General features: G+C 29.9%; 1 protein-coding gene across 1 annotated transcript in view; it reads right to left on the reverse strand.

The window, feature by feature from the left end:
* The window catches only part of LOC136988274 (protein argonaute-2-like), a 91443-nt gene that overhangs the window by 51926 nt on the left and 13066 nt on the right, over positions 1–26451 (reverse strand). The window contains exons 2-5 of the mRNA XM_067286134.1: positions 21239–21575; positions 15845–15962; positions 4060–4241; positions 1855–1991 (exon numbers count right to left, since the gene is read on the reverse strand). Coding sequence (XP_067142235.1) covers positions 1855–1991; positions 4060–4241; positions 15845–15962; positions 21239–21575 — 774 coding nt within the window. The remainder of the gene's footprint in view (positions 1–1854; positions 1992–4059; positions 4242–15844; positions 15963–21238; positions 21576–26451) is intronic.

Genomic DNA, 26451 nt, shown 5'->3' on the forward strand with positions numbered 1-26451 from the left:
CTACACTAAAGAAAAATAATTTAATTGAACGAGCACTTTCAAAATTTGTTACTAAAGAGGATTTAAATGAATTTAAAGTTACTCAAATTAACGAATCTAAAGAAACCTTATTGAATATACAACACACAGTACATAATCATTAGGAAAACCTCTTCCAATGATCCAGCTAGCGTAAAAGTTTCTTGCACTCCAAGCTATAGAGATACCCTTTCAAAGGGAATAAAATCAACCTCAGTTACAAATGACCCACCTGCACCAGAGTATACAGTATTGGTATTTAGCGACAAACAAGGAGCTACGAGTGAGGAAACTAAATCTCATTTAACTAATAATGTGCAACCAGATAAATTGGGAATAGGTATATGCCGTATAAGAAAAATAAGAAATGGAGGACTTGCAATTGATTTGAATCATAAGAGTGATGCTAACTATTTTAAGGAGAATGTTGAACAGATACCGGGCTTAATTTCAAAACTACCGAAAAAGAGACTCCCACTAATCAAAATTGCTTCAGTCCCCAAAGATATCAATAAAGAGGACCTCATTGAGGATATTTTTGAACAAAATGGGCACCTTTTAGGATCCGATTTCACAGAACGCACTTTCCCTGAAAATGCTCATATCAGGTTTTCACTTAATGAAAAGAATCAAGATCACATCTCCTGGATTCTTGAGGTAACTCCTATGGTTAGAGAAAAAATGGTAAAAGCGGGAAAGATCCACCTCCTTTGGACGACCTGCCAAGTTTTTGACTTTTTCCCCATTATTCAGTGTTATCGTTGTTTATCTTTTGGACACTTTGCAAAAAACTGTACTTCTACAGATAATGTGTGTAGTCACTGTGGTGAGCTTCATCTATACAAAAATTGTCCCAACATACTTTGTCCATCAAAGTGTCCAATTGTTCACATGAAAATAAAACTGATACTTGTCACAATACAATGGACAAAACTTGCCCAGTATTTCTTAAGGAAAAAACCAAATTACAACTAAAGACTGACTATGCCATTGCAACAGAGAGAAAATCCGCCTTGTTTACAGGACTATAATATTTTGGATACATTATTTTGTAATGTTATCCTCTTATTGGTAAGTTGTTAATTACTCTGCATACTAATGAGTCTTAAGAATCTGTTTACTGAGTGCATGTTTCATCAATATGTTAACACTTATTTTCTCTTAGTTGATGTATGCAACTTACCAAGATATGTATATAATTGTATATAGTTAGTATCTCTCTTGTAAATATTATCATCTTAATCTCATGATAATTATATGCTACACTATGTACCATGCATCATCTTTGAATGTATTATTGTTAATACTCTATTTAATATTATATTGTTATATTTTATATTTAAATACATTTCAATCTTATGTAGAATTTCATGTATATTGTATCCATTGTTTTCTGTATGTAACCCTGATTATGCCATGCGATATCAGGGCATGTAACAAACAAATGTTACGTTAAATAAACTTAATGAATGAATGAATGAATACATTAGTTTATAAATATGCACTATTTGTTTGACTTCTTATCACATATTTGTAGTAAGTTAAATATATTAAATATGCACTACTGATTGCAACATGATTATGTTATATTTATTAGAAAACATACTTTTAAAGCAACATAGATTAATTATTTTAAATTATAAAAATATGTTCAGAAACTCAAAATAATCTTTTGCACATTCTAATGTTTTATTTAAACCGAAATTATTATTTTTTCTTTAATAAATAAAATTTAATAAAAAAAAATTAACCATGTTACGTTAAAATATAGAATAATAATGTTACTCATAGTTTGATAATTCATTTCTATTAAAAATTTTTCTTTTTACTATTTACCATCAATATTTAGCATCATTTTCCATTGACTAGGACGAACACTCTGGTGGAAACCAAACCATACCTCTCTACCACCACCTAGTGGATGATAGTAACCATCTGGAGAAGAAAAAAATGAACGTCCAACAGGAGTGTACCTATAAAACAAAAATCAGTTACTCTTATTTTATAGATTACATAAAAATTTGATTTATGAAATTATTTTCTCAGTATTTTTAGGATAAAATTAATGTTTTGGAATTAACACACATTTAAGAGGTTTATATATTTAACTTTGAATATTTAATATTCAGACTTCTAGAAATTGCTTTAATAATTAAAACAAACTGAGAATTTAATCTAGTATGTACTGTACTTTTCTTAATTAATGATATCAATTTATTATTTGCAAAATATTTTGTCATAGTTTATTTATATTTCATTTATTTATCACAATTGACAATAAAAAATAATAACTGAAAGTCAAATCTTTTGAATCTTTGCTAAAATAAAAAACACACTATATTTTATGTTTTGAATAAAAATAAATATTTATATCTAAATTTACAAACCATAATTAAAAACATTTATTTTAAGATCAAATTATTTCTCTATTTTTTGATATTTTTACAATCTCACAATTAGACATATTTTGTGAATTCTGATGTAATTACAAGATCAAAAAGTAAATATCAGCAAAGAATTTGCATTATTATTCTGATCACAAAACACACATCATCAATCATTAGTTTGAGTATATCTCATGTTTATGGATTTATTTGGGTTTTTCCAATATTAATTAACAAATGCTCTTATTTTTTATGTAGTAAGTTTTGTGCTAAGATACAACAAGTAACCAGATATGTATGAGAATACAAAATAAATAAGACTTGGTTCAAGTGGTATCAAACTAGGAATTAAGTCTAAAGAATCATGCAGAGTTTTTCACTTTAACTAAATATGATCTGCTTTTACAGGAAATACTGTAGCCTGCAAGGAGAATTGTGTGCTTAGTTATTCAGAGCAATAACCATTTTTTATATTTTTTATTTTACTTATGTTCTAAATCCTTTTTATTTATTCATTTATAATTATGTTGTTATTTTACACATATATATGCAAAATAACATCTTATGCTTGGCTTTCCCAGTCAGCCATCAGCAAAGACGACCAGGTCAGCCATACTGAAGTAACAGTGTTTGTGTTTGCCTCTGGATACCTTGTAGATTAGTGTTGTGCAACATGTGTGTCATTGTGCTTTGGATTACCTGCATGTTGTGTCTGTGGTAGCACCTTTGTCTGCTCTTTGTTTGTTGGAGTGACCCACTACTGAGCAGACCAGTCCTACCCATCCAACTGGATTGCCAGTGTTGGTTGGTGCTGTCACCTCCATGTTGCAATCCAGACCAGACAGTGTACTGTCTGGCTTGACTGCTCCCATTCATGCTTGACTATCACATTATGTACACTTGTGCATTATTTATAGATTGAAAAAGTTTGTATTTTATCTGCATTAAGCTATGCTGGAATTTAATTTATAAGGTTCATCAGTTGGTGTATTTTCTATCATACTTTTTCCAGTCTTACAGTGTTTGAATTATACCTTATTTCATTTTTGAAAAAGGAGCTACATAAAAAGCAACATTAATTTGCTTTTATTTATAAAGTAAAGTATTATAAAGTAAATAAAAATTAATTTATGTAAATATGTATTTACATATTAAAATCTATATGTGTAATTGTAAAAATTAGCAATTAATAAAAACATTTATATAAAAGTAACAGTAAGATAAAATAAAAGAAGTAACAAAAATTATTTATCAGCTCAAAAAAGTAATAAGAAATAAAATAAAATACCAAAAATTTTGATTTCTTTTTTTTAATAATAGATTTGTAAAATATAAAATAAAGAATATTGAAGTAATTGATCTTTAGTCATCTTTTTTTATACGCATACAACCAACATTAAACATTAAAAAAAAAAAAAAATACATATCAGTAACATGCAAAAATACCTGTTAGAGCCTACAGTGAATGATCATAAAAAATGAAGCATTATCTTAAAAGTGTTCTTTGTAGTTAGGAAATGAATGTTTTCAACATTTTTTCTATTATTTTGTCAACTTTTTGTATTTATAAATGTCTTGAAGTTTTTGAAATTTTATTACATGATATGCTATTTAATATAATAAAATTAATAAATTGAATCAGAACAAACTAACTTACGTCATACTGGGTAAATGCCTCATAACAACATCCAGAGATTGTAATGTGTCAATGGGTATGGTTCGTGATCGGCCTTCTAAAGCTTCTTCCAAAGAATATAAACTAACTTCTGCTAACCATTTAATGGCAACTCTGAAGACTCTATCTTTACCTTCACCTGGCAAAGTAACTTCTAACTCTACCTAGTTTTTTATATTAAAAAAATATTTAAATTAAAATATAATTTAATTATATACTAAATAAATAAAATGTATTTAAAGAAACAAAAGAAATTATCAATTAAACTTAAAGATACCAGTTTTATAACTTTATAGAAAATCTAAGTTCATGTAGACATCATTAATGAAAGTATAAGGGCTATTTTTTAAACAAGGTCAGTTTGTGAATGAGAGTGAGAATGACGCACGATTGCAGCAGTGTGCATATGCGTCCACTCCCAGCATGCTTTGCGCACATTTAGATGCCATTTGCAGCCATGTCATCTGTCTGTGTGCTGAGCTGTAGAAGTTTATAATGTTTAAGAAAATTGAGTCACCTGCCAACTGTGAGATACGATCTGTTATTCGATTTCAACATGAAAGATCATGGCAACTGTCCTTTGGGACAGGAAAGGGATTTTGTTAATGGATTTTATGCCAAGAAGCACAACAATCAATTCTGATGCATATTGTGTGATCTTGAGAAAACTCCAGCATGCCATACAAGACAAGTGGCATGGCCTAATGTCTTCCAGTGGCAGGCGGCAGATTTCTTTGAAGTTGAAATTAAAAAAATTGTTGAGTGGTCTGATAAATGTTTGAACAAAACTGGAAACTATGTAGAAAAGTAGATAAAAATATGTAGAATACGGAAAAAAATATATTTTAACGATATTTACAGTATTTTTCTTCTTATTAAAAAACAGACCTTATTTAAAAAATACCCTTCATATATGTATTTTTACTTTAATACTTCTGTTTAATCAAAATGCAAATTTCTTCAAATTATTTATAAATTTTTGTAAATTACTTTTTTATAATTTGAATATATTTATATTGTGTGAAAATTTACAGTAACTGGGGTCCCCATCCAATACCTATTACCAGTCGTATAACCAAGTTTAGAGATTGTGCACCTGGGTGGAGGAGGACACTGAGGTAAGTCTCCACATTTACAAAATGGGCTTACAAAATTTCTGCAATCTTAAAATTTCAATGTTGGCAATGTCTTCCAGGTCTTCCTCTCCTGAGATAGGTTCCAAAAGAAGGTCTCTGGATTGTAAGTTATAATTCCTTTGATGTCTTGTCAGCCCCAGAGTGGTACTATTGATGTTGCTGGTGGTAGGATAGAGGTCAATCCATGAGAGGAAGATGGAGACAGAGGTAAGTGTAAACACAATGGTCCTACACTCAGGAGAAGAAACTGTCATGTCCTTGAAATTTGGGGTTTTTATTAATGTTGTTCCCTAATCATTCATTCTAATTGGTTTCAGATTCCCCATCCTTGCTATGTAATTGGTATCTTTTATCTCCAAGTGTAATGAGAGATCAATTTAAGTTGCAGGAGAGTTGACATCTAAGCCAACTCTGCATTCCAATCCCAACCCAATGTACTGTACATCTGAAGACTGACTGTTACGATCAATCTTCAGCATTTCATGTGTTGCATTGTGTTTATTTTATAAAAGTTTCTATCACTATTTTATTTTCTATTCAAAAATATTTTAAAGCAAATTTTAGTGAAGGGTTTGGACCCTGTCCAGAGTCTCACAATTGTAATTAAGTTTAAAGAATCTTTCTTAATATTCAAGGAACTAGTAAACAACAACTCCATGTTTATATTAACATAGACAACACCAAACCTTATTCTAAGAGTTCACAAAAACTTTACTTCTGAAACATTGAAGACAGAGTTTACACTAAACAATGATTAACAGCCAAATGGTATCTAGACATTAGTTGGCTGAACCATGGTTGAAGATACATTGCAAAGACTCCATTGTCTATTTCTGAATTATATCTAAATGAACCTTGACAAATAATCAACTATTACTTTCTTCACCATTACTCCCGTCCTTTAGAAGTTGTTCAACCAATTGTGTTATTCGTTTGTGACATCAGAAAAAAACTCCGATAATCCAGCTATCTTCTGAAAGCTTCAAGCTGTCTCTTTAATCTGAGACTTCAGGTAGCATAAAATCTCATGGCCGTTAACAACCATTGTTCAGCAGTTAATGACAATCCTTTTCCATTTCAATGTTTAATTTCATAGCCAATACAATTTAAAATATGAACAAATCCAGATTTAGAAATTTATACTAAATTTGGATTTCATCTTCGGAATAGATTTTTAAGAAATTATTTCAATATAATGTTAACTCTCTCCCTTCGTAACTGTTGAGATAAATATTTTTAAGTATTTTATTTTTATTTCATTTCTTTATTTCTATAAAAAGGTTTTTGTAATTACTAGAACTGTCTTCTGTTTGTTTTAACAGAATGTTCTGATGAGAAAATTATAACAATGATGACCCCAAAATGCATTAACATTTTATAACTGGCATGATATTTGAATTGTAAATAAAAGCATCTGGTTTAATTGTAGTCTTAAATGTTCTCTCATTTTAAATGTTCCAGTTCTGATATTCAAACAAATTTAAAGTATTTGATTATATTACACTGCTGGCCATTAAAAATACTATACCAGGAAGGAAAGCAAATAGCAGAATCATATTTATTGTACACATACAGTATAATGGAAGGAAGACATGATTAAATTGACAAGTAATTTTGAGGTACAGAGCATGTGGAAATCAGTACCCAGAACAACTACCTCTGGCAGCAATAACAGCTGTAATGCAGCTAGGTATCGAGTCAAACAGAGTTTGGATAACAGGTATGGGTACAGCAGTCCATGCGGCTTCAACTCTGCCACAGTTCATCTATCGTACAGGCTGGTGAGTGGTGGCATGCTAGTTTCTCGGCAACCATTGAGCTGACATTCTCAATTGGTGACAGATCTAGAGAATGTGCTGACCAGGGCAACTGTCAAATACCCTCTGTATTCAGGAAGACCAGGACAGCATGAGCAACATCAGTCGTGCATTGTCCTGTTGAAAGGTAGTGTGATAGAGGCCTCAAAGATAGGGCACAGCAACAAGCCTTAACACATCGGAAATGTAATGGCAGCTGTCCAAATTACCAGCTATGCAAACAAGAGGTGACCAGGATGTGTATTCAATGGCACCCCATACCATCACTCCAGATGCTGAACCTGCATGACGACAACGAATGAAATCTGGCGATGATCATTCCCCTCGGTGCCTCCATACATAGATATGGCCTTCATGATGCTGTACACAGATGCCGTGACGCTACTCCTGCGTCCATATTTGTTGCAGCCTTTTTCTATGCCTTTCTCTGCTGCAAAGTCAAGGAAAGCCGCAGCAATGGTCACCATGCTGATAATCTGTGGTGCTGCAGATATTTGCTGTTCCAAAAACAACCCAAGTTCCTGACTCAAGGTCAATGATGTGGCTGTACGATCCCACAAGGCCATGCGAACAAGATGTCTGTTCTCTCAAGCATTAGTGACCAGGGACTGCCGAGATCTTGCATTGCATTTTGTATAGCCCTCCTAGATCCATCAATTCCATATTCATGACCAATGCAAGCAGCAACAGTGTGGAACGATAAACTGCAATCCCCATAGGTTATGTTTCTACCACGATCAAACTCTAATATGTACTGGTAAGCAATCCCCCTTCTTATACAAAGCATAACAAACCTTTACACAAGCAACCAACATGTGAATGCAATTTCTATATGAGAAACCAGCTTTACAATCTTCCCTTTTATATTGACTGTAGGTGGCCTTACTCGTATCTGCATTATAAGCATGCATTGAAATGCTAACCATTTGCATATCCCAGCATGCACCTTCCATGCAAATTTCTTGTTTGTTGTCTGCTGCCTTCATGGTGTAACAATTTTAATGGCCAGCAGTCTATTTTCAATCCGAACAATTAATTAATGAATAATTTTGTTGATTCATCCCATTTGCAACATTTATCAAAAGAATGATATCCATTTTTATCTAAATTTTGCAACAAACAAAACACTGTGACAACTTCCACTTGAATTAAAAAACACCATCTAAACCTGATGTTGAGTGAGTCTAGAAAGTAGATCAAATAACCAGCTTCTAAATGCTGTTTAAACTGTGGCAAGCAAGAAACATCATCTCTGCAATGAAATTTTTCTGAACTGCGTCTAAACAATCTCTAAACCACTGTCAACATCTAAACGTTGTCTCTAAAATTGGCCCTGAAAGTTTAGGTATTCAAAAGAATGTAACTTTAAGTAATCAAAAATTATCTTCAATATAGCCTGAGAAAGAATCCTAACAATTTGTTAAAGGCTTCACTTTGATACAAAAGAATAAACAAACAAATGATAAACTTACTGAAATGAAGGTGATCAGAGTCAAAAGATGAACTGGATTTATCATGTTCTATTTTTGTCATATTACAAAACTATACTCTAAGTTTTATAAAAGAAACTAACTTATTAAGAATTAAAATTCTGTTTTCATTTTATCGAAATAAAAACAATTTATATTCAGGATTCAACCAACTGCACTAGTCAGGAACTGTATAATTGACCAAAATATTCATCAAATACACTCAAGTTCACTACTTAATTAACTTAAACCTAATAAAGTTTTAATCCTAACTGCTCAGAACAGAATTAAAAAACAAGTTTTTAAATCAGATATTTTTTAAGTTAAATAAATTCATTCTAAAGCCAAGTTCACATTGGCATACAAACCACTATGACATACCAGTTCATCTCTGGTGTCTTTTTAACTGGTTTATTAGGAGTTGAAAATATCTCAATTTCTGCCAAACTTCAGTTGGTTCAACCAATCATCTTTCACATCTAGTGTTTGTTTATCCAATCATCAGATTGCAGAGAAAGTTATAATGTAATAATAAATACAGTAGTCCATTACGTTGCACTTGTTGGGAGACAAAGAAATGATGCAATATAACAGAGTACTGAAAATTCTAGGCTTATACTAAGCAGATTATACATGCTATGGAATCTATATCCTCTATTCGTTTGTCAACAAGTGTTTCTGATATAAAATAAGCTTAGTTCTGCAATACTAAATTTTATTCTTAGTTATATCATATTAAATGATGTTTATGTAAACATTGATACCACAAACACCAATTTAGCATTATTGTTTCTTTAATACTGTAACGACATTTAAAGACAAATACTGTCAATATAAAAACAAAATATCAGTTGCAATTTCATTATACAGTATTATATTTCATAATAAATTGCTTATTAAAATTTGTGTAATTTATATTTTTTTAATAAAAATTATAAATACAGTAACTGAAAATTTAAAAAATAAATATTGAACATATAATAGAATATCAAAACTTATAAAATTAGAGTAAAAATTCTCTAAAAAGTAAAATAAAGTTACTATTGTATAAAAATTTAAGAACTTTCCATTCAGAAATAAAAATACCTTTTCCTTACACATTCCAGTGAATTCAAAACTTCACACCTTTACGTAAAAAAACTACACCTTTCGATTTCCAGTATGCAGTTTATTACATGTTCACACCTTTATGTGAATTGACTGTATTGGGTCAATTTCGAATTCACAGAAACTTGTAAATGAGGAGACAGTACTTAAAACCAACAAATAAACTACTTTTAATATCAAACTGAAAATAATAATTGATCTGTCTGCCTGTTTTGCTTATTTAAATCTTGACAAATTTATTGTTTCACTTGCAGTGGTAGTTTCAAGGACAATGGTAGGAATAAAATACTGTATTTAGTTGCAAAAATAAATTCAATGGCAATTGATATTTTAAAATTTATTGATTCAAGTGCTTTTAAAATTTGGGGACCAGAAAAAAGTGTGATATATCCAAACCCATAATATAATGAGGGGCTACTGTACTATTATGTATTAAAAATACATAGCAATACAATAACACTCTTACTACTTAATTAACAATAATACTCAGTTTAGAAAAAACAATATATGTAGAGTTTAAATTAATATATAAGAAATATCAATTGTTTAATAATGACAAGTAAAATTTCCTTGATTGCTTAAAAATACCCTAATATTTGAAGAAAATTTTTTAAAATTGGGGAATGTAAACAAAATCTTTTCAACCAATCATGTATCTATCTTAGTTTGGATCACATGGTACAATGCAAATGACAATTGGTGTTTGTTTCATTCATTCATAGCAATTTGTATGCCAATGTGAACCAAGCTTTAAGCCAAGCTCTTGCTGCTCAGCAGCAGAATGATTTGATTCTTTATTTTTAGTATAATGCAGAAAATATAGTTTATGATACTTTTGTTTAAGCTTTGAAAAAATAAATTGACTTATTGATAGTTTTGTAATTTTCCTGAGTAGATCAGTGATAATAAATAGCTATCAATCTTTAGTTAATATGCCTTTGTGTCTTTATATTAATTTAAACTTATCTCATCTACTAGTACTTTATCAATTAATGGGACTTATTATACTGGATTTATGGATGCAGCAATTAGGTCTTACAGATCAGAAATAATATTGTTTATTTAATATAATTTATAATTTTTTTATGGATAAAGAGAAAAAATTTGTTAAATTAAGATATGTTCCAAAGTTATTTGAAAGAATTAAAAAAGTAGTAAGAAGTAGAATTAATTTAATACCGAAAAAATAAATTCAACTAAAAAATATCTGTTATAAAAATGAAGAAAAATATAACATAACAGAAGAAAAAAGTGTGGTGTATTCATTTAATTGTAGTTGTAACCTAAAAAAAACATATATTGGTGAAACAAAATGAAAATTAAAAATAAGATTAAGTGAACATATTTGAGCAATTAGGGGAAAATATGCAAAGTCAGCAGTGGCTGAACACTGTAACTCAAAAGGTTGCAAAATTGATTTGAATACCGTGAAAATAAGGAAAAAGAGGAAAATAATTATAAAAGAATTATATGAACACATCAATATAATTAAACAAATGGATAGAATATATAACAATACCAGAAGAGAGATACGCCAATCATGGAGAGGAATCATCGATGGAAGAGAGAGAAAGACGTATAAAAGGAAGGATTGGAACGGATTGGGATGAAGTTTAAGTGAAAGAGAACAATCAATGATGAATATGTATGGAATTATTTGGTTAATATTGACTTTGAATATGTTCGAAATTGGGAATGTGTTTAAAAAGCCCAGAATTTGTAAGGATTTTATTGTATTATTGTTGAGAATTTTATGTTTATTTATGATTGTAACAAAATTTATTTTTAACTTAATTGTAGAAAATGTCTTTTAAATGCCTGCTGATGACGGACAAACAGGTCCAAAACACAATGTTAAAGTGTGTGTGTTCAGGTGATTTAAATAAACAATATTATTTCTGATCTGTAAGACCTAATTGCTGCATCCATAAATCCAGTATAATAAGTCTTGTTAATTGATAAAGTACTAGTAGACAAGATAAGTTTAAATAAAGCTATCAATCTTATTCACCTGATGTTTCAAGAAATAGTAGGGAATGCCATTTCACAAAAACGGATAGTGCAAATAGAAGGATAGAAACTATGCACAATGCCATCATTTGTACACAAACTCACATGCACATGATGGCTGTGACGTGACATTGCCTATAAACATAAAATTTCAGGCAAGGTAATGTATCACAGCTATCATTCTTTAAAGAATATGCCAAAAAAAAATAATGGAAAGCTATATAAATGAAGATTATTGCAAGATGACAGTGCTATAAGTGAACAAAAAGATGACAAATGTGAACAAAATACTGGGGAAACTGCATGGTATTACTTGCTACTGCCTCACATCTAACTGCATGGACAATTTGTTGAGCTGTTCAACAGCTAATGTTTGTATTCACAACCAAGGATCAAGAGTCAGAGTTAGAAACTAACCAATAAGCATTCATGTACTACAAGTAAAGTGAATAGTAATTGGTTAAATTCTAACTCTAGCTATTAATCCTTGTTTGTGGATATAAATATAAGAGATAAGCTCATCCATGTACTGCACTGAGATGTACTTGTACTGGAGCTCATTCATGAAGGGACTGATCCTATGGCATAGGTACTGTATGTATGTATGTATAGCCAGCCTTCTTGCACTATCTGTTTTTGTGAAAAATCAATTCCTAATGATTCAATAATGCTCCGCAACTTTTTCATTTACTTTTTTCTGTATTGCTCATAGTTCTTTAGATGGAATGCTAAATTCCAATTTTACCACTAGAGGCACTGACATTAGTTTCATCCTGTAGTGCATGGTTACTTTACCATACCAATACATCACTAATACCTCACTTCCCAGCTCTAGCTACACATGTCCAAAACTTAAGAACAGATGACATTTTTACATGAACAGAAACTGTAGATCGGGGCGGGGAACTTTTTTAGCCATTACCCCAAAATATATTTGTGTAAGTCGACATTACCCCCCTCATTTTGAAAAGGAGAAAATTGATACAAATTTAAATTAAACACTATTTATTGAATCATTTTACACTGAAAATAATAAATAATAGACAAACCAAATAAAATTATCATTTTGGAACACAATAATTTCATTGAAAACTTTTACTCTTTAGGTTTTGGAGAAATTCCTTATTACCCCCAATAATTTCATTTTGACCCCATTTGGGGTAATTTACCCCAGTTCCCTGACCACTGCTGTAGATGAATGCACACAAATATGTAAGAACTGTACTCAATTTCTAACATAGGGTAATATACAACAAGTAGGCTTTTACAAATTAAAGCAATAAAAGCGAGTATTTTGTGAAAAAGATAGATACAACAATTAGACACAGGTGGAAAACACATGGAAAGTGTTTACCAATACCAAGTAGATCGATGGGAGCTTTCAATGGCAGCACACATAATGGCTGCCGCAATACCAAATGTTCCTCACCCAGGTGCCTCAAAATGGTATGGAAAGACACAAAAGCCTGTAATGATGATGCCACTTGTGTCCAGATGGCAGGCAATGATAGTTAGTGGAGAACCAGGCAGATCTTTCAGCTAGTGGTCTGCATGGGTGTCCTGGAGTGCATGGGTGTCCTGGGTGGTGCATGGAACTGAGAGCTCTCTCTCTCTTCCACTGGTCTTCACACTTCCTCACAGTGTTATCAAAACAGTCCAGGTAGCAGGTTATTTGGTGAGATGACCATCCAGCTTCTTTGAACCTGATGATCCTTCCCTTCTCAAACTTGGTTAGTTGTTCATATGATCTTTGATTGTGACATACAGGCATTAATAGTGATACAGCATCCCTCTGCAACAGGTAAACTAGACAGGATGCTTTTTTTGCACTTTTTTATAGGCCAAGTGGGATGCAATTTAACACCCTCTGCTGACATTATACAATGAACCATCATACTATAACTCTAATCATTTCTATATCTGCTTGAAACTTATCTGCATGCCAAGTCTCACACCAATATGACAACTCCTCGGTGTGCTAATTTTTATGGCAATGAGAGTAGTTTATTGCCATTTTAACACATTATGCAAATTTTTTCAAGTTTTAAATTAAAATAAAAACTTTTAAGTAAAAAGAAAACAAAAATTATGTAATTTGTTATTAATTAAAATATATAAAATATGAAAATTAATATATATCAAATGCAAACAAAATGTTATTATTATTTAACTATGGGTGAATACAGAAAAAATGACAGGATAATACCATCATAATAAAAATTATTTTGTTATCTCTATATGGATTTTTAAAACTAAAAAGATGCCTAGTCATGATATATAAAAGCATTTGTGAAGTGCAAGTCACATTTTTACTTCACTGGTACAGTGAACACCAGTAATTGTCACATTTCAATTATGGAAAACCATCATGTTTTCCAGATTACATTGCACTCACCAAAGTTAGTTTTGTGTGAATTCACAGTCACATTTATCATTGGACCATTCTTGAAGCTAGTCCCAATGGGCTTCTGACATGTTCTCTGACAGCCAAGAAATACTGTGTGCAGATTTAGTGGCATGCTGCATATAACCAGGGGAAACCGGAAACCCTAGGGTTACTGATATGCCAGTTAAACTCTGACTAAAAAATAAAATTAATCATATTTAATAAAACTAGTTGTTAAATGTTAAAGAAAGCATTCTTTCAAGTACAATAAAATAATAACATTATAATTTGACTGACTAGAGAAAGTTTTTGTTTATAGGTCAATTAAACAATTAGTGGCTTATTGACATTAGTAGTAGTAGTTAATGTGGGCTGCACTGACAATCTAAGCTGATCTTGAAAGATAACATCTTCCCCTAAAATTTCATACAAAGGAGTTGTTAATTGGTATAAGTTGAGATAATTTATGCTAGTTTGAGAAATTTTTTATGTTTATTTTTGTGTTTTTGAATCAAATTACAATAAAACAAACAAACAAAAAAAAAACTTTCAGCATTTCAAGAATATTGTCTTCTTTCTAATGAGGTAAAAAATGCAGAAATTAAACATATAATCATAGTTTTTGATGTAATGCCGAGTTTCACAGTTTTAGAATAAATCCACACAACATAACTCATTTTTTTTCATGTGCCCTTTGTCAAAGGTTTGTATAATCTCACTTAAACTGGCATGCCAGCATTCCCCTGGGATAAACTGGCAAAAAACCAGTTTTTACCATAGAGAAATATTTGATTTCATGGTCTCGTCAGATAGACTGACATACCGTTCAATTTGTGAAAATATGGTACTAAGATACTTAACACTTCTGTCACACCCCAACGGCAATTACAATAGTTACAATGCCTTGAGAAACTTTCATGCAAGATAGTGCATCTCCACATATCAGACACCATGCACTGACATTTCTGCAGCATTTTACTGATAACAAAGTAATTAGTCTTGCATTCTCACCATCTGGCACCACCTAGTTCTTCAGATCTTACTTTTGTGTGATTTTTGGTTTTAGGAACATATTTAAAAAGTGTGGTTTATTGAGAACATGTTGCAAATTCAGCAGACAAGGCTGCCAAATTTGCAACATGTTCTCAATAAACCAACTTTTGAAACACAGTATTACACTCCACATGATCACAGATGATCAAGTACAGTCAGTTGTTGAACACACTGTTCATCACCTCAGGTTTCAAATTTTCAGAATGAAAACCACATTGAGCAGTATCCCCTGCATCACTAAGGTCTCTGTATAGCATGAATGTCTTGTAAAAATAAAATATTTATTGTTTGAATTGCCAAAAATGCCATAGAGTTTTGCTATTAAATCTTTTTTCACAGACATATCATTATACCAAATATGGTTGCATTTAGTACTTTAGATCACTTTCTAATTATGATTACTACATAAAAATCCTCTAAAGTTCTTCTTAACTATATTATTTTATGTATAAATGCAAGTTTCAGAAATCTACTTTTCTGTTATGCTACTAATAAGATGCTTTCAATATAAAAATGCATAAATAAATATCTTCATGATACAATTTTTATTTATAATACTCATGGAAAATTCAAATAAGAATATAATGCTGAGTTTCATATATTGAAAAATATTTCTAGAAAAATAAATTTTTTGCTTTAAAATATTTTATATATTTAAAATATTATAATAATTTTTTTCCATTTAATTTTATATTTTTATTATGAATTAAAAAAATTAATATTTTTCAAAATTATATTAATATATATTCTTTACTCATATTATTTTAAAATAATTTTAATCTTTCTTACTTTGTCTTTTCCAAGTGGCAAATCATCACGAGTATACATATTCTTTCTACCATCAAAAACAGGTTTCTGATTTCCAAATATTTTTGAATAAGCTTGAACCATTGTTTCAATTATTTCACTAATGAAAAAAATATATATAAAACTGTTTATTTAAAATTCACTATTTTTAACTTTGTAATTTAAAACAATAAAGTAAAAATTTTCTACTAAACTTCAACACAAAAGCTTTAAAAAATATGAGTAAATGCATTTCTTTTAAATTAAATCACATTTATTTACATATATTTAAAATCTAAAATAAAAAAAGTTACTATGCAACTCCTAAAAATATTTTCAAATGATTCATTGGAATACAGATGAAAAAATTAATATATATTAATATTACAAGTATCTTTACATAATCTCAAAATTTTTTCAATTAACAAGATTAGAGAAATTTCAGTCTGAAAACCAGGGCTGTGGAGTCAGTCAAGAAAAACGCATCGACTCTGACTCCGGCATTTCAAATTTAACTTAGTTTTTTATTTAAATAAAAGAAAATTTATTTTATATTTAATAATTTTTAAAAATGTTTTTGTATTTTGTTACAATTTATTTATTTTAAATACAAAATGCAACAATTTAATTTATTAAATATGTAGTTTTCTTTGTAGTATTTGTGATTAGTAGTTAAATTGTTTTGACTTAATTGAATTTGAATATTTTTGAATCATTCTTTATTATCCCTGCTCTAAATGAGTACTCTATTTTTCCAAATAAGTGAGACTAATTGATCAGAGTACTGTATATATTTTTCTTTTCTGAACAAGAGGCTGAAGTAGCTAGATCGCACACTTTTTAGTTGGACTAACTTTTCTGGAAAAGTGAAATTGAAGTGCAAATGTTGTAGAATAAAGATATGTAGATGTTGAATTTTATTGCCCCCCCCTTTCTCCTCTTATTAAATATTTGTTAAAAATTAATTTTTTTATACAAATAAATATTAATGTAAGTTAAATATTAAAAATACTAACTATAAAAGTATTTGAGTAAATGTCCAGGGCTCCTTTCAGAGTTCAGAGTAGGGTACCCCCCTATGAGCACCTCTGCCCCCCATAAAATGACTTGATTTTTAATTTTGCCAGAGTTGGAGTCTGCCTACTAAAATTGTCAGGAGTTGGAGTCAGAGTCAAGTGTTTTCTTACCAACTCCGCAGCCCTGCTGAAAACTATAACTTAATTTACTTTAACACCAATAAATAATTGCTCTTTTATTTTGGATTCTTTTAGATTTAGTGAATATGAATGAATGAAATATAGAATTTATTTAGTAATAGTTTTATCTAATTCTATAATTCATACAATATGTAATAATCATGAGAAAATAAAAATGCTGAAAATGTATAATGTGAAAAGTTAACAACGTAACAAGAAAATAAAACTAATGAAATTGCTTATTCAGTACAGTGACTACCATGATAAATGAGACATGCCATTAGTAATGGAAATTGTGCAACGTATGTATAAACACATGACTTGTTTTAATCATATTTTCTTTAATTAGTGAACTTCAATAATATATTTTTTATGATATCAGTAAATTACAAAACATTATTACAATGTTCTTTAATATTTTTATCTAACAAAGCTGCTAGTTTAATTTTCTAAATGTATACACATCAAACATCTCGTTACCAGCAAAAGGTTTACTATAACAAGTACTTTGGCCTAATTTTGACCATCTTCAGGTTCTCTTTCTTTTTAGAATACATTAGAGAAATTGTTACATCATGGAATGGATATTTGAAAATGTGTTCCACTGTACATAGAACATTGTTTAAGATGTAAAATGAAACCAAAATCATAAAACCAATAAGAGACTAGCCAAAACAATGAAAATGAGTGAAATACATAATACAATCTTCATAGGTAAACTTGTTTAACATCAGAGACCAGGAAATATTCCCTAACACAGTGGTTCTTAACCCATGTTCTGCAAACTAGCCTTAAGTGTTCTATGAAAAAAAATTTTTATTCCAAATTATTCCAATGTATTGAAACAAATTACTTTATTCATAGGCAATTCTACATTTACTATTTTATTCAATACAATAAAATTTATTATTTTATTGCTTTATTGTTTTGTGAGACATTAAGCATGAAATTGCTTATCAATTTTTGAATATATTGATGCCAATGCTCCATGTAATGAAAAGTATACAAATGGTATTATGAGGCCTCAGAAAGGTTGAGAACCACTGCCTTAATGCATGGAGACTACTATATAAATGAGAACTACACTAAATATACTATATAAATACTATACAACCCCCTACAGAACTATATGTATTTAACTTTTACTCCATATTTTACTTTAAAACAAAGCTTAGTTTATAAGATGTTCATATTTATATTAGCAGTAGTTTTTTATTTTATTAATTTTTGTATAATTTTATGTTCTTTTATTTGTTATTCTGTACTTAATTTATTAATTTATTTTTTTTTATTATACAGTCAAACCTGTTTTTATGCGCTCTTTTTATGTGCGATTTTTATTTGTGCGATTTTTTTAATGCGAATTTTTAATTTGTGCGGTATAGTTGGCGACTAGTCTCGTGCGATTCGTCATGTCTCACGTTGACTTATTATAGCTAAATAAACTTATTATAGCATAAATGCACTTATTATAGTAATATTATTGCATGAATATGCGAAAAATGAAATAATTTACTTTTTAAGTCAACAAAACACCACCTGGACAAAAATATGTAAAACAGACGATAGACCAGACGATGCAGTCAAGTGCTGACATCTGTTGTCAATAAATTCTATTTCGTACGGTTTTGAGTTATTTTCTATGTGAGACTTTTTTTATGCGGTCCCTGTTGACCGCATAAAAAAATTATTTTTTTAATTGTGTTGCGAAAACTATTATTTACAGCCATTCGTGAAGTTTCGTGAGATTTTTTTTAATGCGTTTTTTTTAATGCGGTCCCTATCCCCCGCATAAAAACAGGTTTGACTGTACTCTTAACTTATTTATTGCATTTTACATTAATTTAAATAATAATGTTTCAAATAATGTTCCCTATACCATGTAACATATTTTCAAATATCCTTTTTATGACGTAATGAATCCTACAATATATTCTAAAAAGAAAGAGAACCTAAAGATGGTCTAAATTAGACTGAAAGTATCTGTTACAGTAAAATTTTTGCTGGTAATAAGATGTGTGATATTTGTACATTTTTTAAAATCATTTTTAAATAAAACTGATATAAATTGGAATGTTCTGAAATTTTTCTCACAAAAAATAATAATGTTCAGATCATTACATAATTGCTTCTTATGAAATTTCATAGGAATAAATTAAGTTTGTATAGCAGAACCTGTGTGTACAAAGTGCTATCAAAAAGAAATTGGATTTGGTCTGTAAAGATTTTAATACTTAACTAATTTAAATCTGGTCTATCATTCCCTTCAAACTGTATAAATGCATAATCCTCATGCATTTATTCAGTGACTCCACAACCTCTGTCAAGCCTAAAATGCTCTTTGGAAGTCACTATCTCGAAAAGTCAGAAGCACCTGTTGTACTTTGGACTGAATCGCTTCAACCACATTGAAACACCACCCCTTGAGCTCCAATGTTACTCTGGAGAAAAAGAAGTCATAAGGGGCTAAAAATCTGGCAAGTAAGGAGGGTAGAGGACTTCATGTTTTTTTTTTGCCAAAAACACTAAAATTTTGAAGACTGTATATGTAGGAGTATTGTCGTAATGAAGAAGCCAGGTTTGAGTGTGCTACAGTTGCTGTGTTTTGCAATGAATGTCCTCATGCAAGTCTCAAAACATTATAGTAAAAATCTTAATTCACTGTATGACTATGAACTGTAATGACCCAGTACATAATCCTCTTATGATCAAAAACACAATCAACATATTCTTTGTCATGCTCCTGACTTGTCTTACTTTACTGGCATCTCGAAGATTGTAGTCGTGCCCATAACTTCATTGTCATAGGCCTCTCTAAGCATTTCAAGAATCTCTGTGGCAATTTCCCAAGTTTAATGCAAAATTTAATGTCTGCCCTTTGTTCAATTTTCAAGTTCATTCTTGAATCACAGCAGAATTATAAACACAACATTTACAAAATTGTGTGTATTAAGCATTCTAGTTTGAAAACTTCAACACCACTTGGCAGACTTATGCTCAAATATCTAAGTCTGTAATCCATGGTGGCAAAAAGACTACACTGTTGCCAAACATCAGGAACAATCCAGTTTTTTTTTTTTTTTTTTTTTTTTTGGATCCCACCAAGTATTTATATTTTTAGAAATTTCAACTATGTTTTATTTTTAAAATTTATATAAACAGTTATAATTAGTTTTACTTTGGAACAGTTAGCATGGAAATTTTAACTGCATTTGTTTTAAAAAATCTCCATAAAGAATTAAATATTTTTAAAAATACAAAAATATTTTTTTTTTCTGAATAATGTAATGTTAGCTGTTTATATATTTTATTTCAATATTAAAGATGTAACTATTTTATGTAAAAAAAATCTATTAATTGAATAAGTTAACATTTTTACATAATGAAACACTTTATAGTTATATAATTATTGTAGAACCCTGATTATCTAAGTCATAATTAATAGAGATACTGTATTATCTGAACAAATCAGTAAAGGAACACACTAATTCTGATAATTTATAAAAGCTTTGCTGTGAATGCACCAAACACAAATACTGTAGTACTTTTAAACCTCTAATGTGACTAGGAAGTGACTTTTTAAAGATTATTCCACCTTGTGGACACTAAAAGAAACTTTTTCCATGTATATCACAGGTTCAGCCAAATTCACAATGAGGACAGCCAGATGGTGTTGGATAAACCTAACATATCTATGAAAAATGATGCTGTGGAACATTGTAGCAAAAAAGGGAAGGACCACTATAAAATAAAAACTCTAAAAGAACATTTTACAGAAAGTTTAAAACAATAACATGCAGTAACAGAAACAAAATGTTTTGTTTCTAGTACTTTTTATCATTTAACTTAAATGTGAGACAAGCCATTCACATTAAAACATAGCTTATGATAATATACATTTTTATTCTTAAAATTATTGTATGTATTAGAAGTATAATAAATGATGAAAGAATTGCTGTTCTTTTATAGAATTAAATTTACTAAGGTATAAAAAAAACTTAAAAGTGATACCATATAAATCTTTAATTTTCATAATTTTTATTCTGAAATGCCCATGGCAATCTATTTTATCTAAGTTTTCAGTTATCTGATGGAGCATTGATCCACATTACATCAGATAATCAGAGTTCTATTATATATAATTCAAATGCTAATCAATTTTTTAATTTCTAAATATATTTCTTAAAAAATTCAACCTTACCGATTAACTTTTCTTGGACATTTATCAGGAGTAATTGTAACATCATAATGATGTAAATAGCCTCTTGGCATAGAAATTTGGAAATGATTAGCTCTTAATATAATAACACGTCCTTCTGTACCAATATTTGGACGTCTTGGACAAATAAATACAGGCAACTCAGGCATTTGAGGTGCTCCCTGTGATACTGATGAACCAGGTTGAACTGCAGAAGCTCCACCAGTTGATGTAAGAGAAGTTTCTGAAGGACCAGGTTGAGACATTGTGCCAGGTACTCCACGAGGTGGTTGTGATCCAGGAGGTCCTGGGGGACCAGAACGACCAGGTGGTCCTGGAGCTAACAAAATATATATTTAAATTCTCATTACATATCAATCATAAACTATATTAATTAATTATTAATTTAATAGTAAATAACTTCATTTATAGTATGTTTGAATGATAAATGTGTGAAAAAATCTCAACTATATATTCTTACTTATAAACTCTGTTCATTCAAAAGCAAAAAGAAAAAACAAGATCAAGATATAAGTTGTTCATCTAAATTGTTATTCTGAAATCAAATAATTATAATACAAAAATATTTTGAAGATTTCATATCTTTTAATCTTTTCTTTATTATAAATATAAACATTCACACTTTAAAAAAATTATATATCAAACAGAATTGAATAGAATCTATCTTATTTATTCCTTATCATTTTTATTTAAGCTATCACATCTATTTTTGTATTATTAAGTTTGATTAAACATTCAACTTATTCTTAAGCAATTGCTTGATCCACTTGAACACAATGTTAGATTGTTATTAACAGTTTTCAAGTGACAGATTGTTAATAAAACAAACTTTCTCAGTTTATTCTCAGATCATCATCAGAATCAACTCCAACTTGAAAACAGAAAACATTCCAAAATATGATTTGAACTACAAGGTTTGAAATAGTTAATACCAATATAAATGTCACAAAATTAAAATAAATATAAAATACAGAGGGGGGAAACAGTAATAGTATGGGGAGTAACACAGTGTTTGTGGTATAAACCAGTAGGAACTTTAAACAGCAGTTGTATGAACACTAATACAAAGCTTGTAAGTGTACAAGTATAAATAATACAGTGCTTGCACATTTCACTAATGCTGAAGACACTGAAATTGTATGCAATAATGCTAAGGTAATCAGAAGCATCAGATCACCTGCATATGCAGCATAGTGATTTAGCACCCTTCATTTTCAAACATGATTCCTTTAATTTCTAAAATTTTGTTAGATGGTGATTAAGTTTAAAAATTAAATTGAAGACAAAGTTTGTTGAATAAGGAATCACCATTTATTAACTTTCAATTTTCCAGAATACAAACTTTTGATGACCAACCTTTCACTGTAGGCTACTTCACCATCAAAGTTAAAACTTCCTTTAAAAACAAAGAAAAAATATCCAATTAAAACCACAGCTGCACCCTGGTGATGAATCTTTGCGGAATAACTTCAATTAATTTCTAGAATTTTGTTGGATAATTAATTAAGTTTAAAAATTGAATTGAAGAAAAAAATTTCTTTAGTTTTTGCCTGTGTATTTAAATGTTCTCAGTAATTGCAAATGCATGGAATTGCATGGATGTCAAGTTGCTACCAACTGCATGGAAATTCATTATATCTAACTCCTTAAAGTCTTCACCATTTTAAGCATTCCAACCTTGAACTTATTCTCTGTTTTTATGTTGATAATCCATTATAAGTAATGTGTATTTTTTCCTCTAATTTAAATTTATTTTATTTTATGGCATTTATAATATGGCTTTGGTATTAACCATTTTGAACATTATAGGGTTTGAATTGTATTTTGAAATGTTTTCAGCATTCAAATTGAAGTTGATTCAGATGATGGTCAATGAACAGACTGAAAACATTTGAGTTTTTATAATCTGTTGCTTGTTTGGTGTTGTGTTTAAGTTTAAAATTAAATTTCCACATTTATAACTTACAAAAAACATCATTGAAGTGTCCTCCTCCAATTTAGCTGATTCTTGTATACATTATAAAGCATTAAAAATTATGAGATATTTATTTTTTATATCAATGATAAAATATTTCCAGGGGATAAAATCCACCTTAAAATGAGGTATGTCAAGCAATGATTTTAGTTTTATCACATAAACACTTATGATTTGACTGAAATCAATATAAAACAAACATGAAGCAACAGTCCTCCTTACAATAAATATTTAAAATAATATTTTTATCAATATTTTGGAAATTATACTGTAGATTAAAAGATTAAAATTAAAGTTATGTGTTTTTGCATTTTTATCAAAAAGATGTAAAACCCTAAATCATATTTTGTTCACTTCAACTGTTATATAGAATTAAATTATATAACAATTGAAATGCCAAAATAGGCCAAATAGTTAATGCACGTTGCAGCATACATATCCCATAACCTTTTTTAGTGCAGTGAACTAAATAGTCAACAAATTATTTACTGATTAAAAAGTCTTGATATTTTGTTATTTTGTAAACTTTAAGACTTTTTAAAATCTAAATGATTTGTTTACCATTTAGTTTATAATATAGTCAACTTCCAGTAATACAAATCACTATAGGAACAGCAGTTAGTTCACTTTATCAAAAATTTATATTAATGATTTTCAGGATCAAGGTCAAGGTTATATAATTTAAAGAGTTAAGACTTAATAGGTGATTGAAATCTCTAAATTACAATATTTTGAATTAATTTATTAAATAAAATTAAGTTTATTTTCAAAAACAAATCAATGTTATAAATAATTTTATAAACAAATAAAATGAAGAGATGGTATCTGCCATTTAAATGTGGAGCAGTAATCAGAGTTGTTAACACGTTGACTGCCAACTACGAGATGACTCGTAGTTTACTGCCCAGGACGCCACCTACGAGTTATATTGTAGTTTGTTTCCTTGCCATATTCGTGCAGCTACGATGTAATTCGTAGTATATCAGTGTAAATATGAATAGATAGCTAGGGGCAAGAACAAAAAATCAAGTTTTGCCTAATTGAACAGAACATTTAATAATAAATGAACAGAAAATATAATCATAAAAAGTTTATTCAAAATAGAAAGCAAAACAATATTTTTATTGTTTGTGATAATTTTTAAAACAATCTTCCATGCAAAGGGCTGGCTTCTCTGGACAGATTGGACAGAAATAACGCATTTCTCAACATTTTTTAGCTTTAGTACAAATTCGACATGGCTTTGTCGGATGCTGTTTTTTTTCAGTAGGTGGGATACTCTGTAAATAGTGAAGCTCTTGCAATCTAATTTTTTTGAAACTGGTTGAATCTCTTCTCCAATCAATGCTTTGACAAATGCTTCTCTAAACTTTATAAGTTTTATTTTAGAAGAAGTTGCTTTTTGAAAGAGTTTGTGCGCATTGTGTATATATATCTCTATAATATGTAATGCAACCTTTTTGGGCCATCTAACAGTCTTTCGTAGAGCTGTGTAGTACAATAGCATTTGATCTGATCGGTCAATGCCAGACATTCCATGATTGTAATCTCAAATTATATTCAGTTTCATCGAACATTTTCCATTGCGATTGAACACCTCTACCATTTCAACAACGTGCATGTTTGAAATGGTTAGAACTTCTCATTTGTCTTTCCATTTACATACAGTAACAGGACCATTTCGTTGCCAAATAAACTCCCCCTTTTTCAGTTTTCGATTTATCACATCTCTGGGATTCCCCTTTCTGTTATTTCATAGAGTTCCACACACACAAGTTTTTCATGTAGTCAGTAATTTTGTAAGAGCAACAGAATTATAAAAATTATCCATGTATACTGTATATCCCTTATCAAGATAGTCCTCAAGTAAGTGTAAGACAACATCAGTAGTGTGGCCTAAATTACTGTCTATTCCCTCAGATTTTCTGCTGTAAATTGTTATTTTCATAACAACACCATTGGATTCACATAGTTCATACAGTTTGACACTGTATTTGTGTTTTTTATTTTTTATGTACTGGCGAAAATGCAATCTTCCACGCCACATCATTGATTCATCGACACATATTTTTATCAGGCACATAGTTTTTGTGCATATTATTGAAATGATTTAGTATAGGTCGTACCTTATATAATCTGTCGGAAGATGGTATTGAGCTATCAACTAAATGAAAATAACGCAGTAACAATTGGAATCTATTTCGACTCATATGTGATCGCCAAAACATTATATTATACAGTTTGTTTGTACTCCAGTAATAGAACGTTCTATTGGAGGAAAAAGAACAAGGGCCCATTTGTAATACAAGTCCAATAAAAACTTTCATTTCTGCAGTGCTGACATCTTTCCACTGTAATACCCTTTTAGATTTTTTTATTTCTTTATGTTTTGCAATTTCTTGCACAGCATACAAATTTGTTTGTTCGACCAGTAATGCAAGAAATTCTTCCAAAAAAAATAAGTCCACCAGCATTTGCACTGTAAGATTTGTCGTATCCAATTTCAAACCAATATTTTCTTGGAAAATAAATAGTTCAAGATTTTGTTGATTTTCTGTCCACAAATTATCATTTGGGTTTGATGTGGTTGCTCGAGACACATCATGATTGCCATCAGGTTCAAGAATAGTCTCATCTTCAGGTTCGGAGACGACTTCATAATCACTGTCCTCACTTGAATCCTCAGAAGGTACATAATCGCTACTGTCGTTACCATCCTCACCAAAAATTATGTCGGATTCTGAATCACTTAGATTCGTGTAGTAATCAAGTTGTTTACTAGTCAGTGGTCTTTTCTTATCCATATTGGGGTATTTATAATGTGATTATAAAAATAAGTAAAAAATAACACACTCAAAAAAGACATAAATGTGATGTGCTCAACTCTATATCTGATTTATAACTAACGAATTTAGATGCACATCTCTGATTGGCTGTAGCGAGGCGACAGGGCGAATCGCGTGTACATGAATTAACTCGTAGTTTGGCTTTAGTGAAGAGCTTTCTGTGACATAAGCCAACTACGAGATAATTCGTAATATCTTTCTCTTAAAAAAAACACATTCTATATGCTTTTTGATTATTACTATGTACTCTGATTAGAGTTTTTAATAATATAACATAATTAAATTAAGTTGGCATTTTAGACCAGAATCCTGAAAAGTCATGTGGCAGTCAACGTGTTAAACAAAACAAAGCTAAAAGAAAGCTGTGATTTTTT

This window comes from Centruroides vittatus, unplaced genomic scaffold (assembly GCF_030686945.1).
Source record: "Centruroides vittatus isolate TY-2023 unplaced genomic scaffold, ASM3068694v2 scaffold_324, whole genome shotgun sequence".
NCBI lineage: Eukaryota > Metazoa > Arthropoda > Arachnida > Scorpiones > Buthidae > Centruroides > Centruroides vittatus.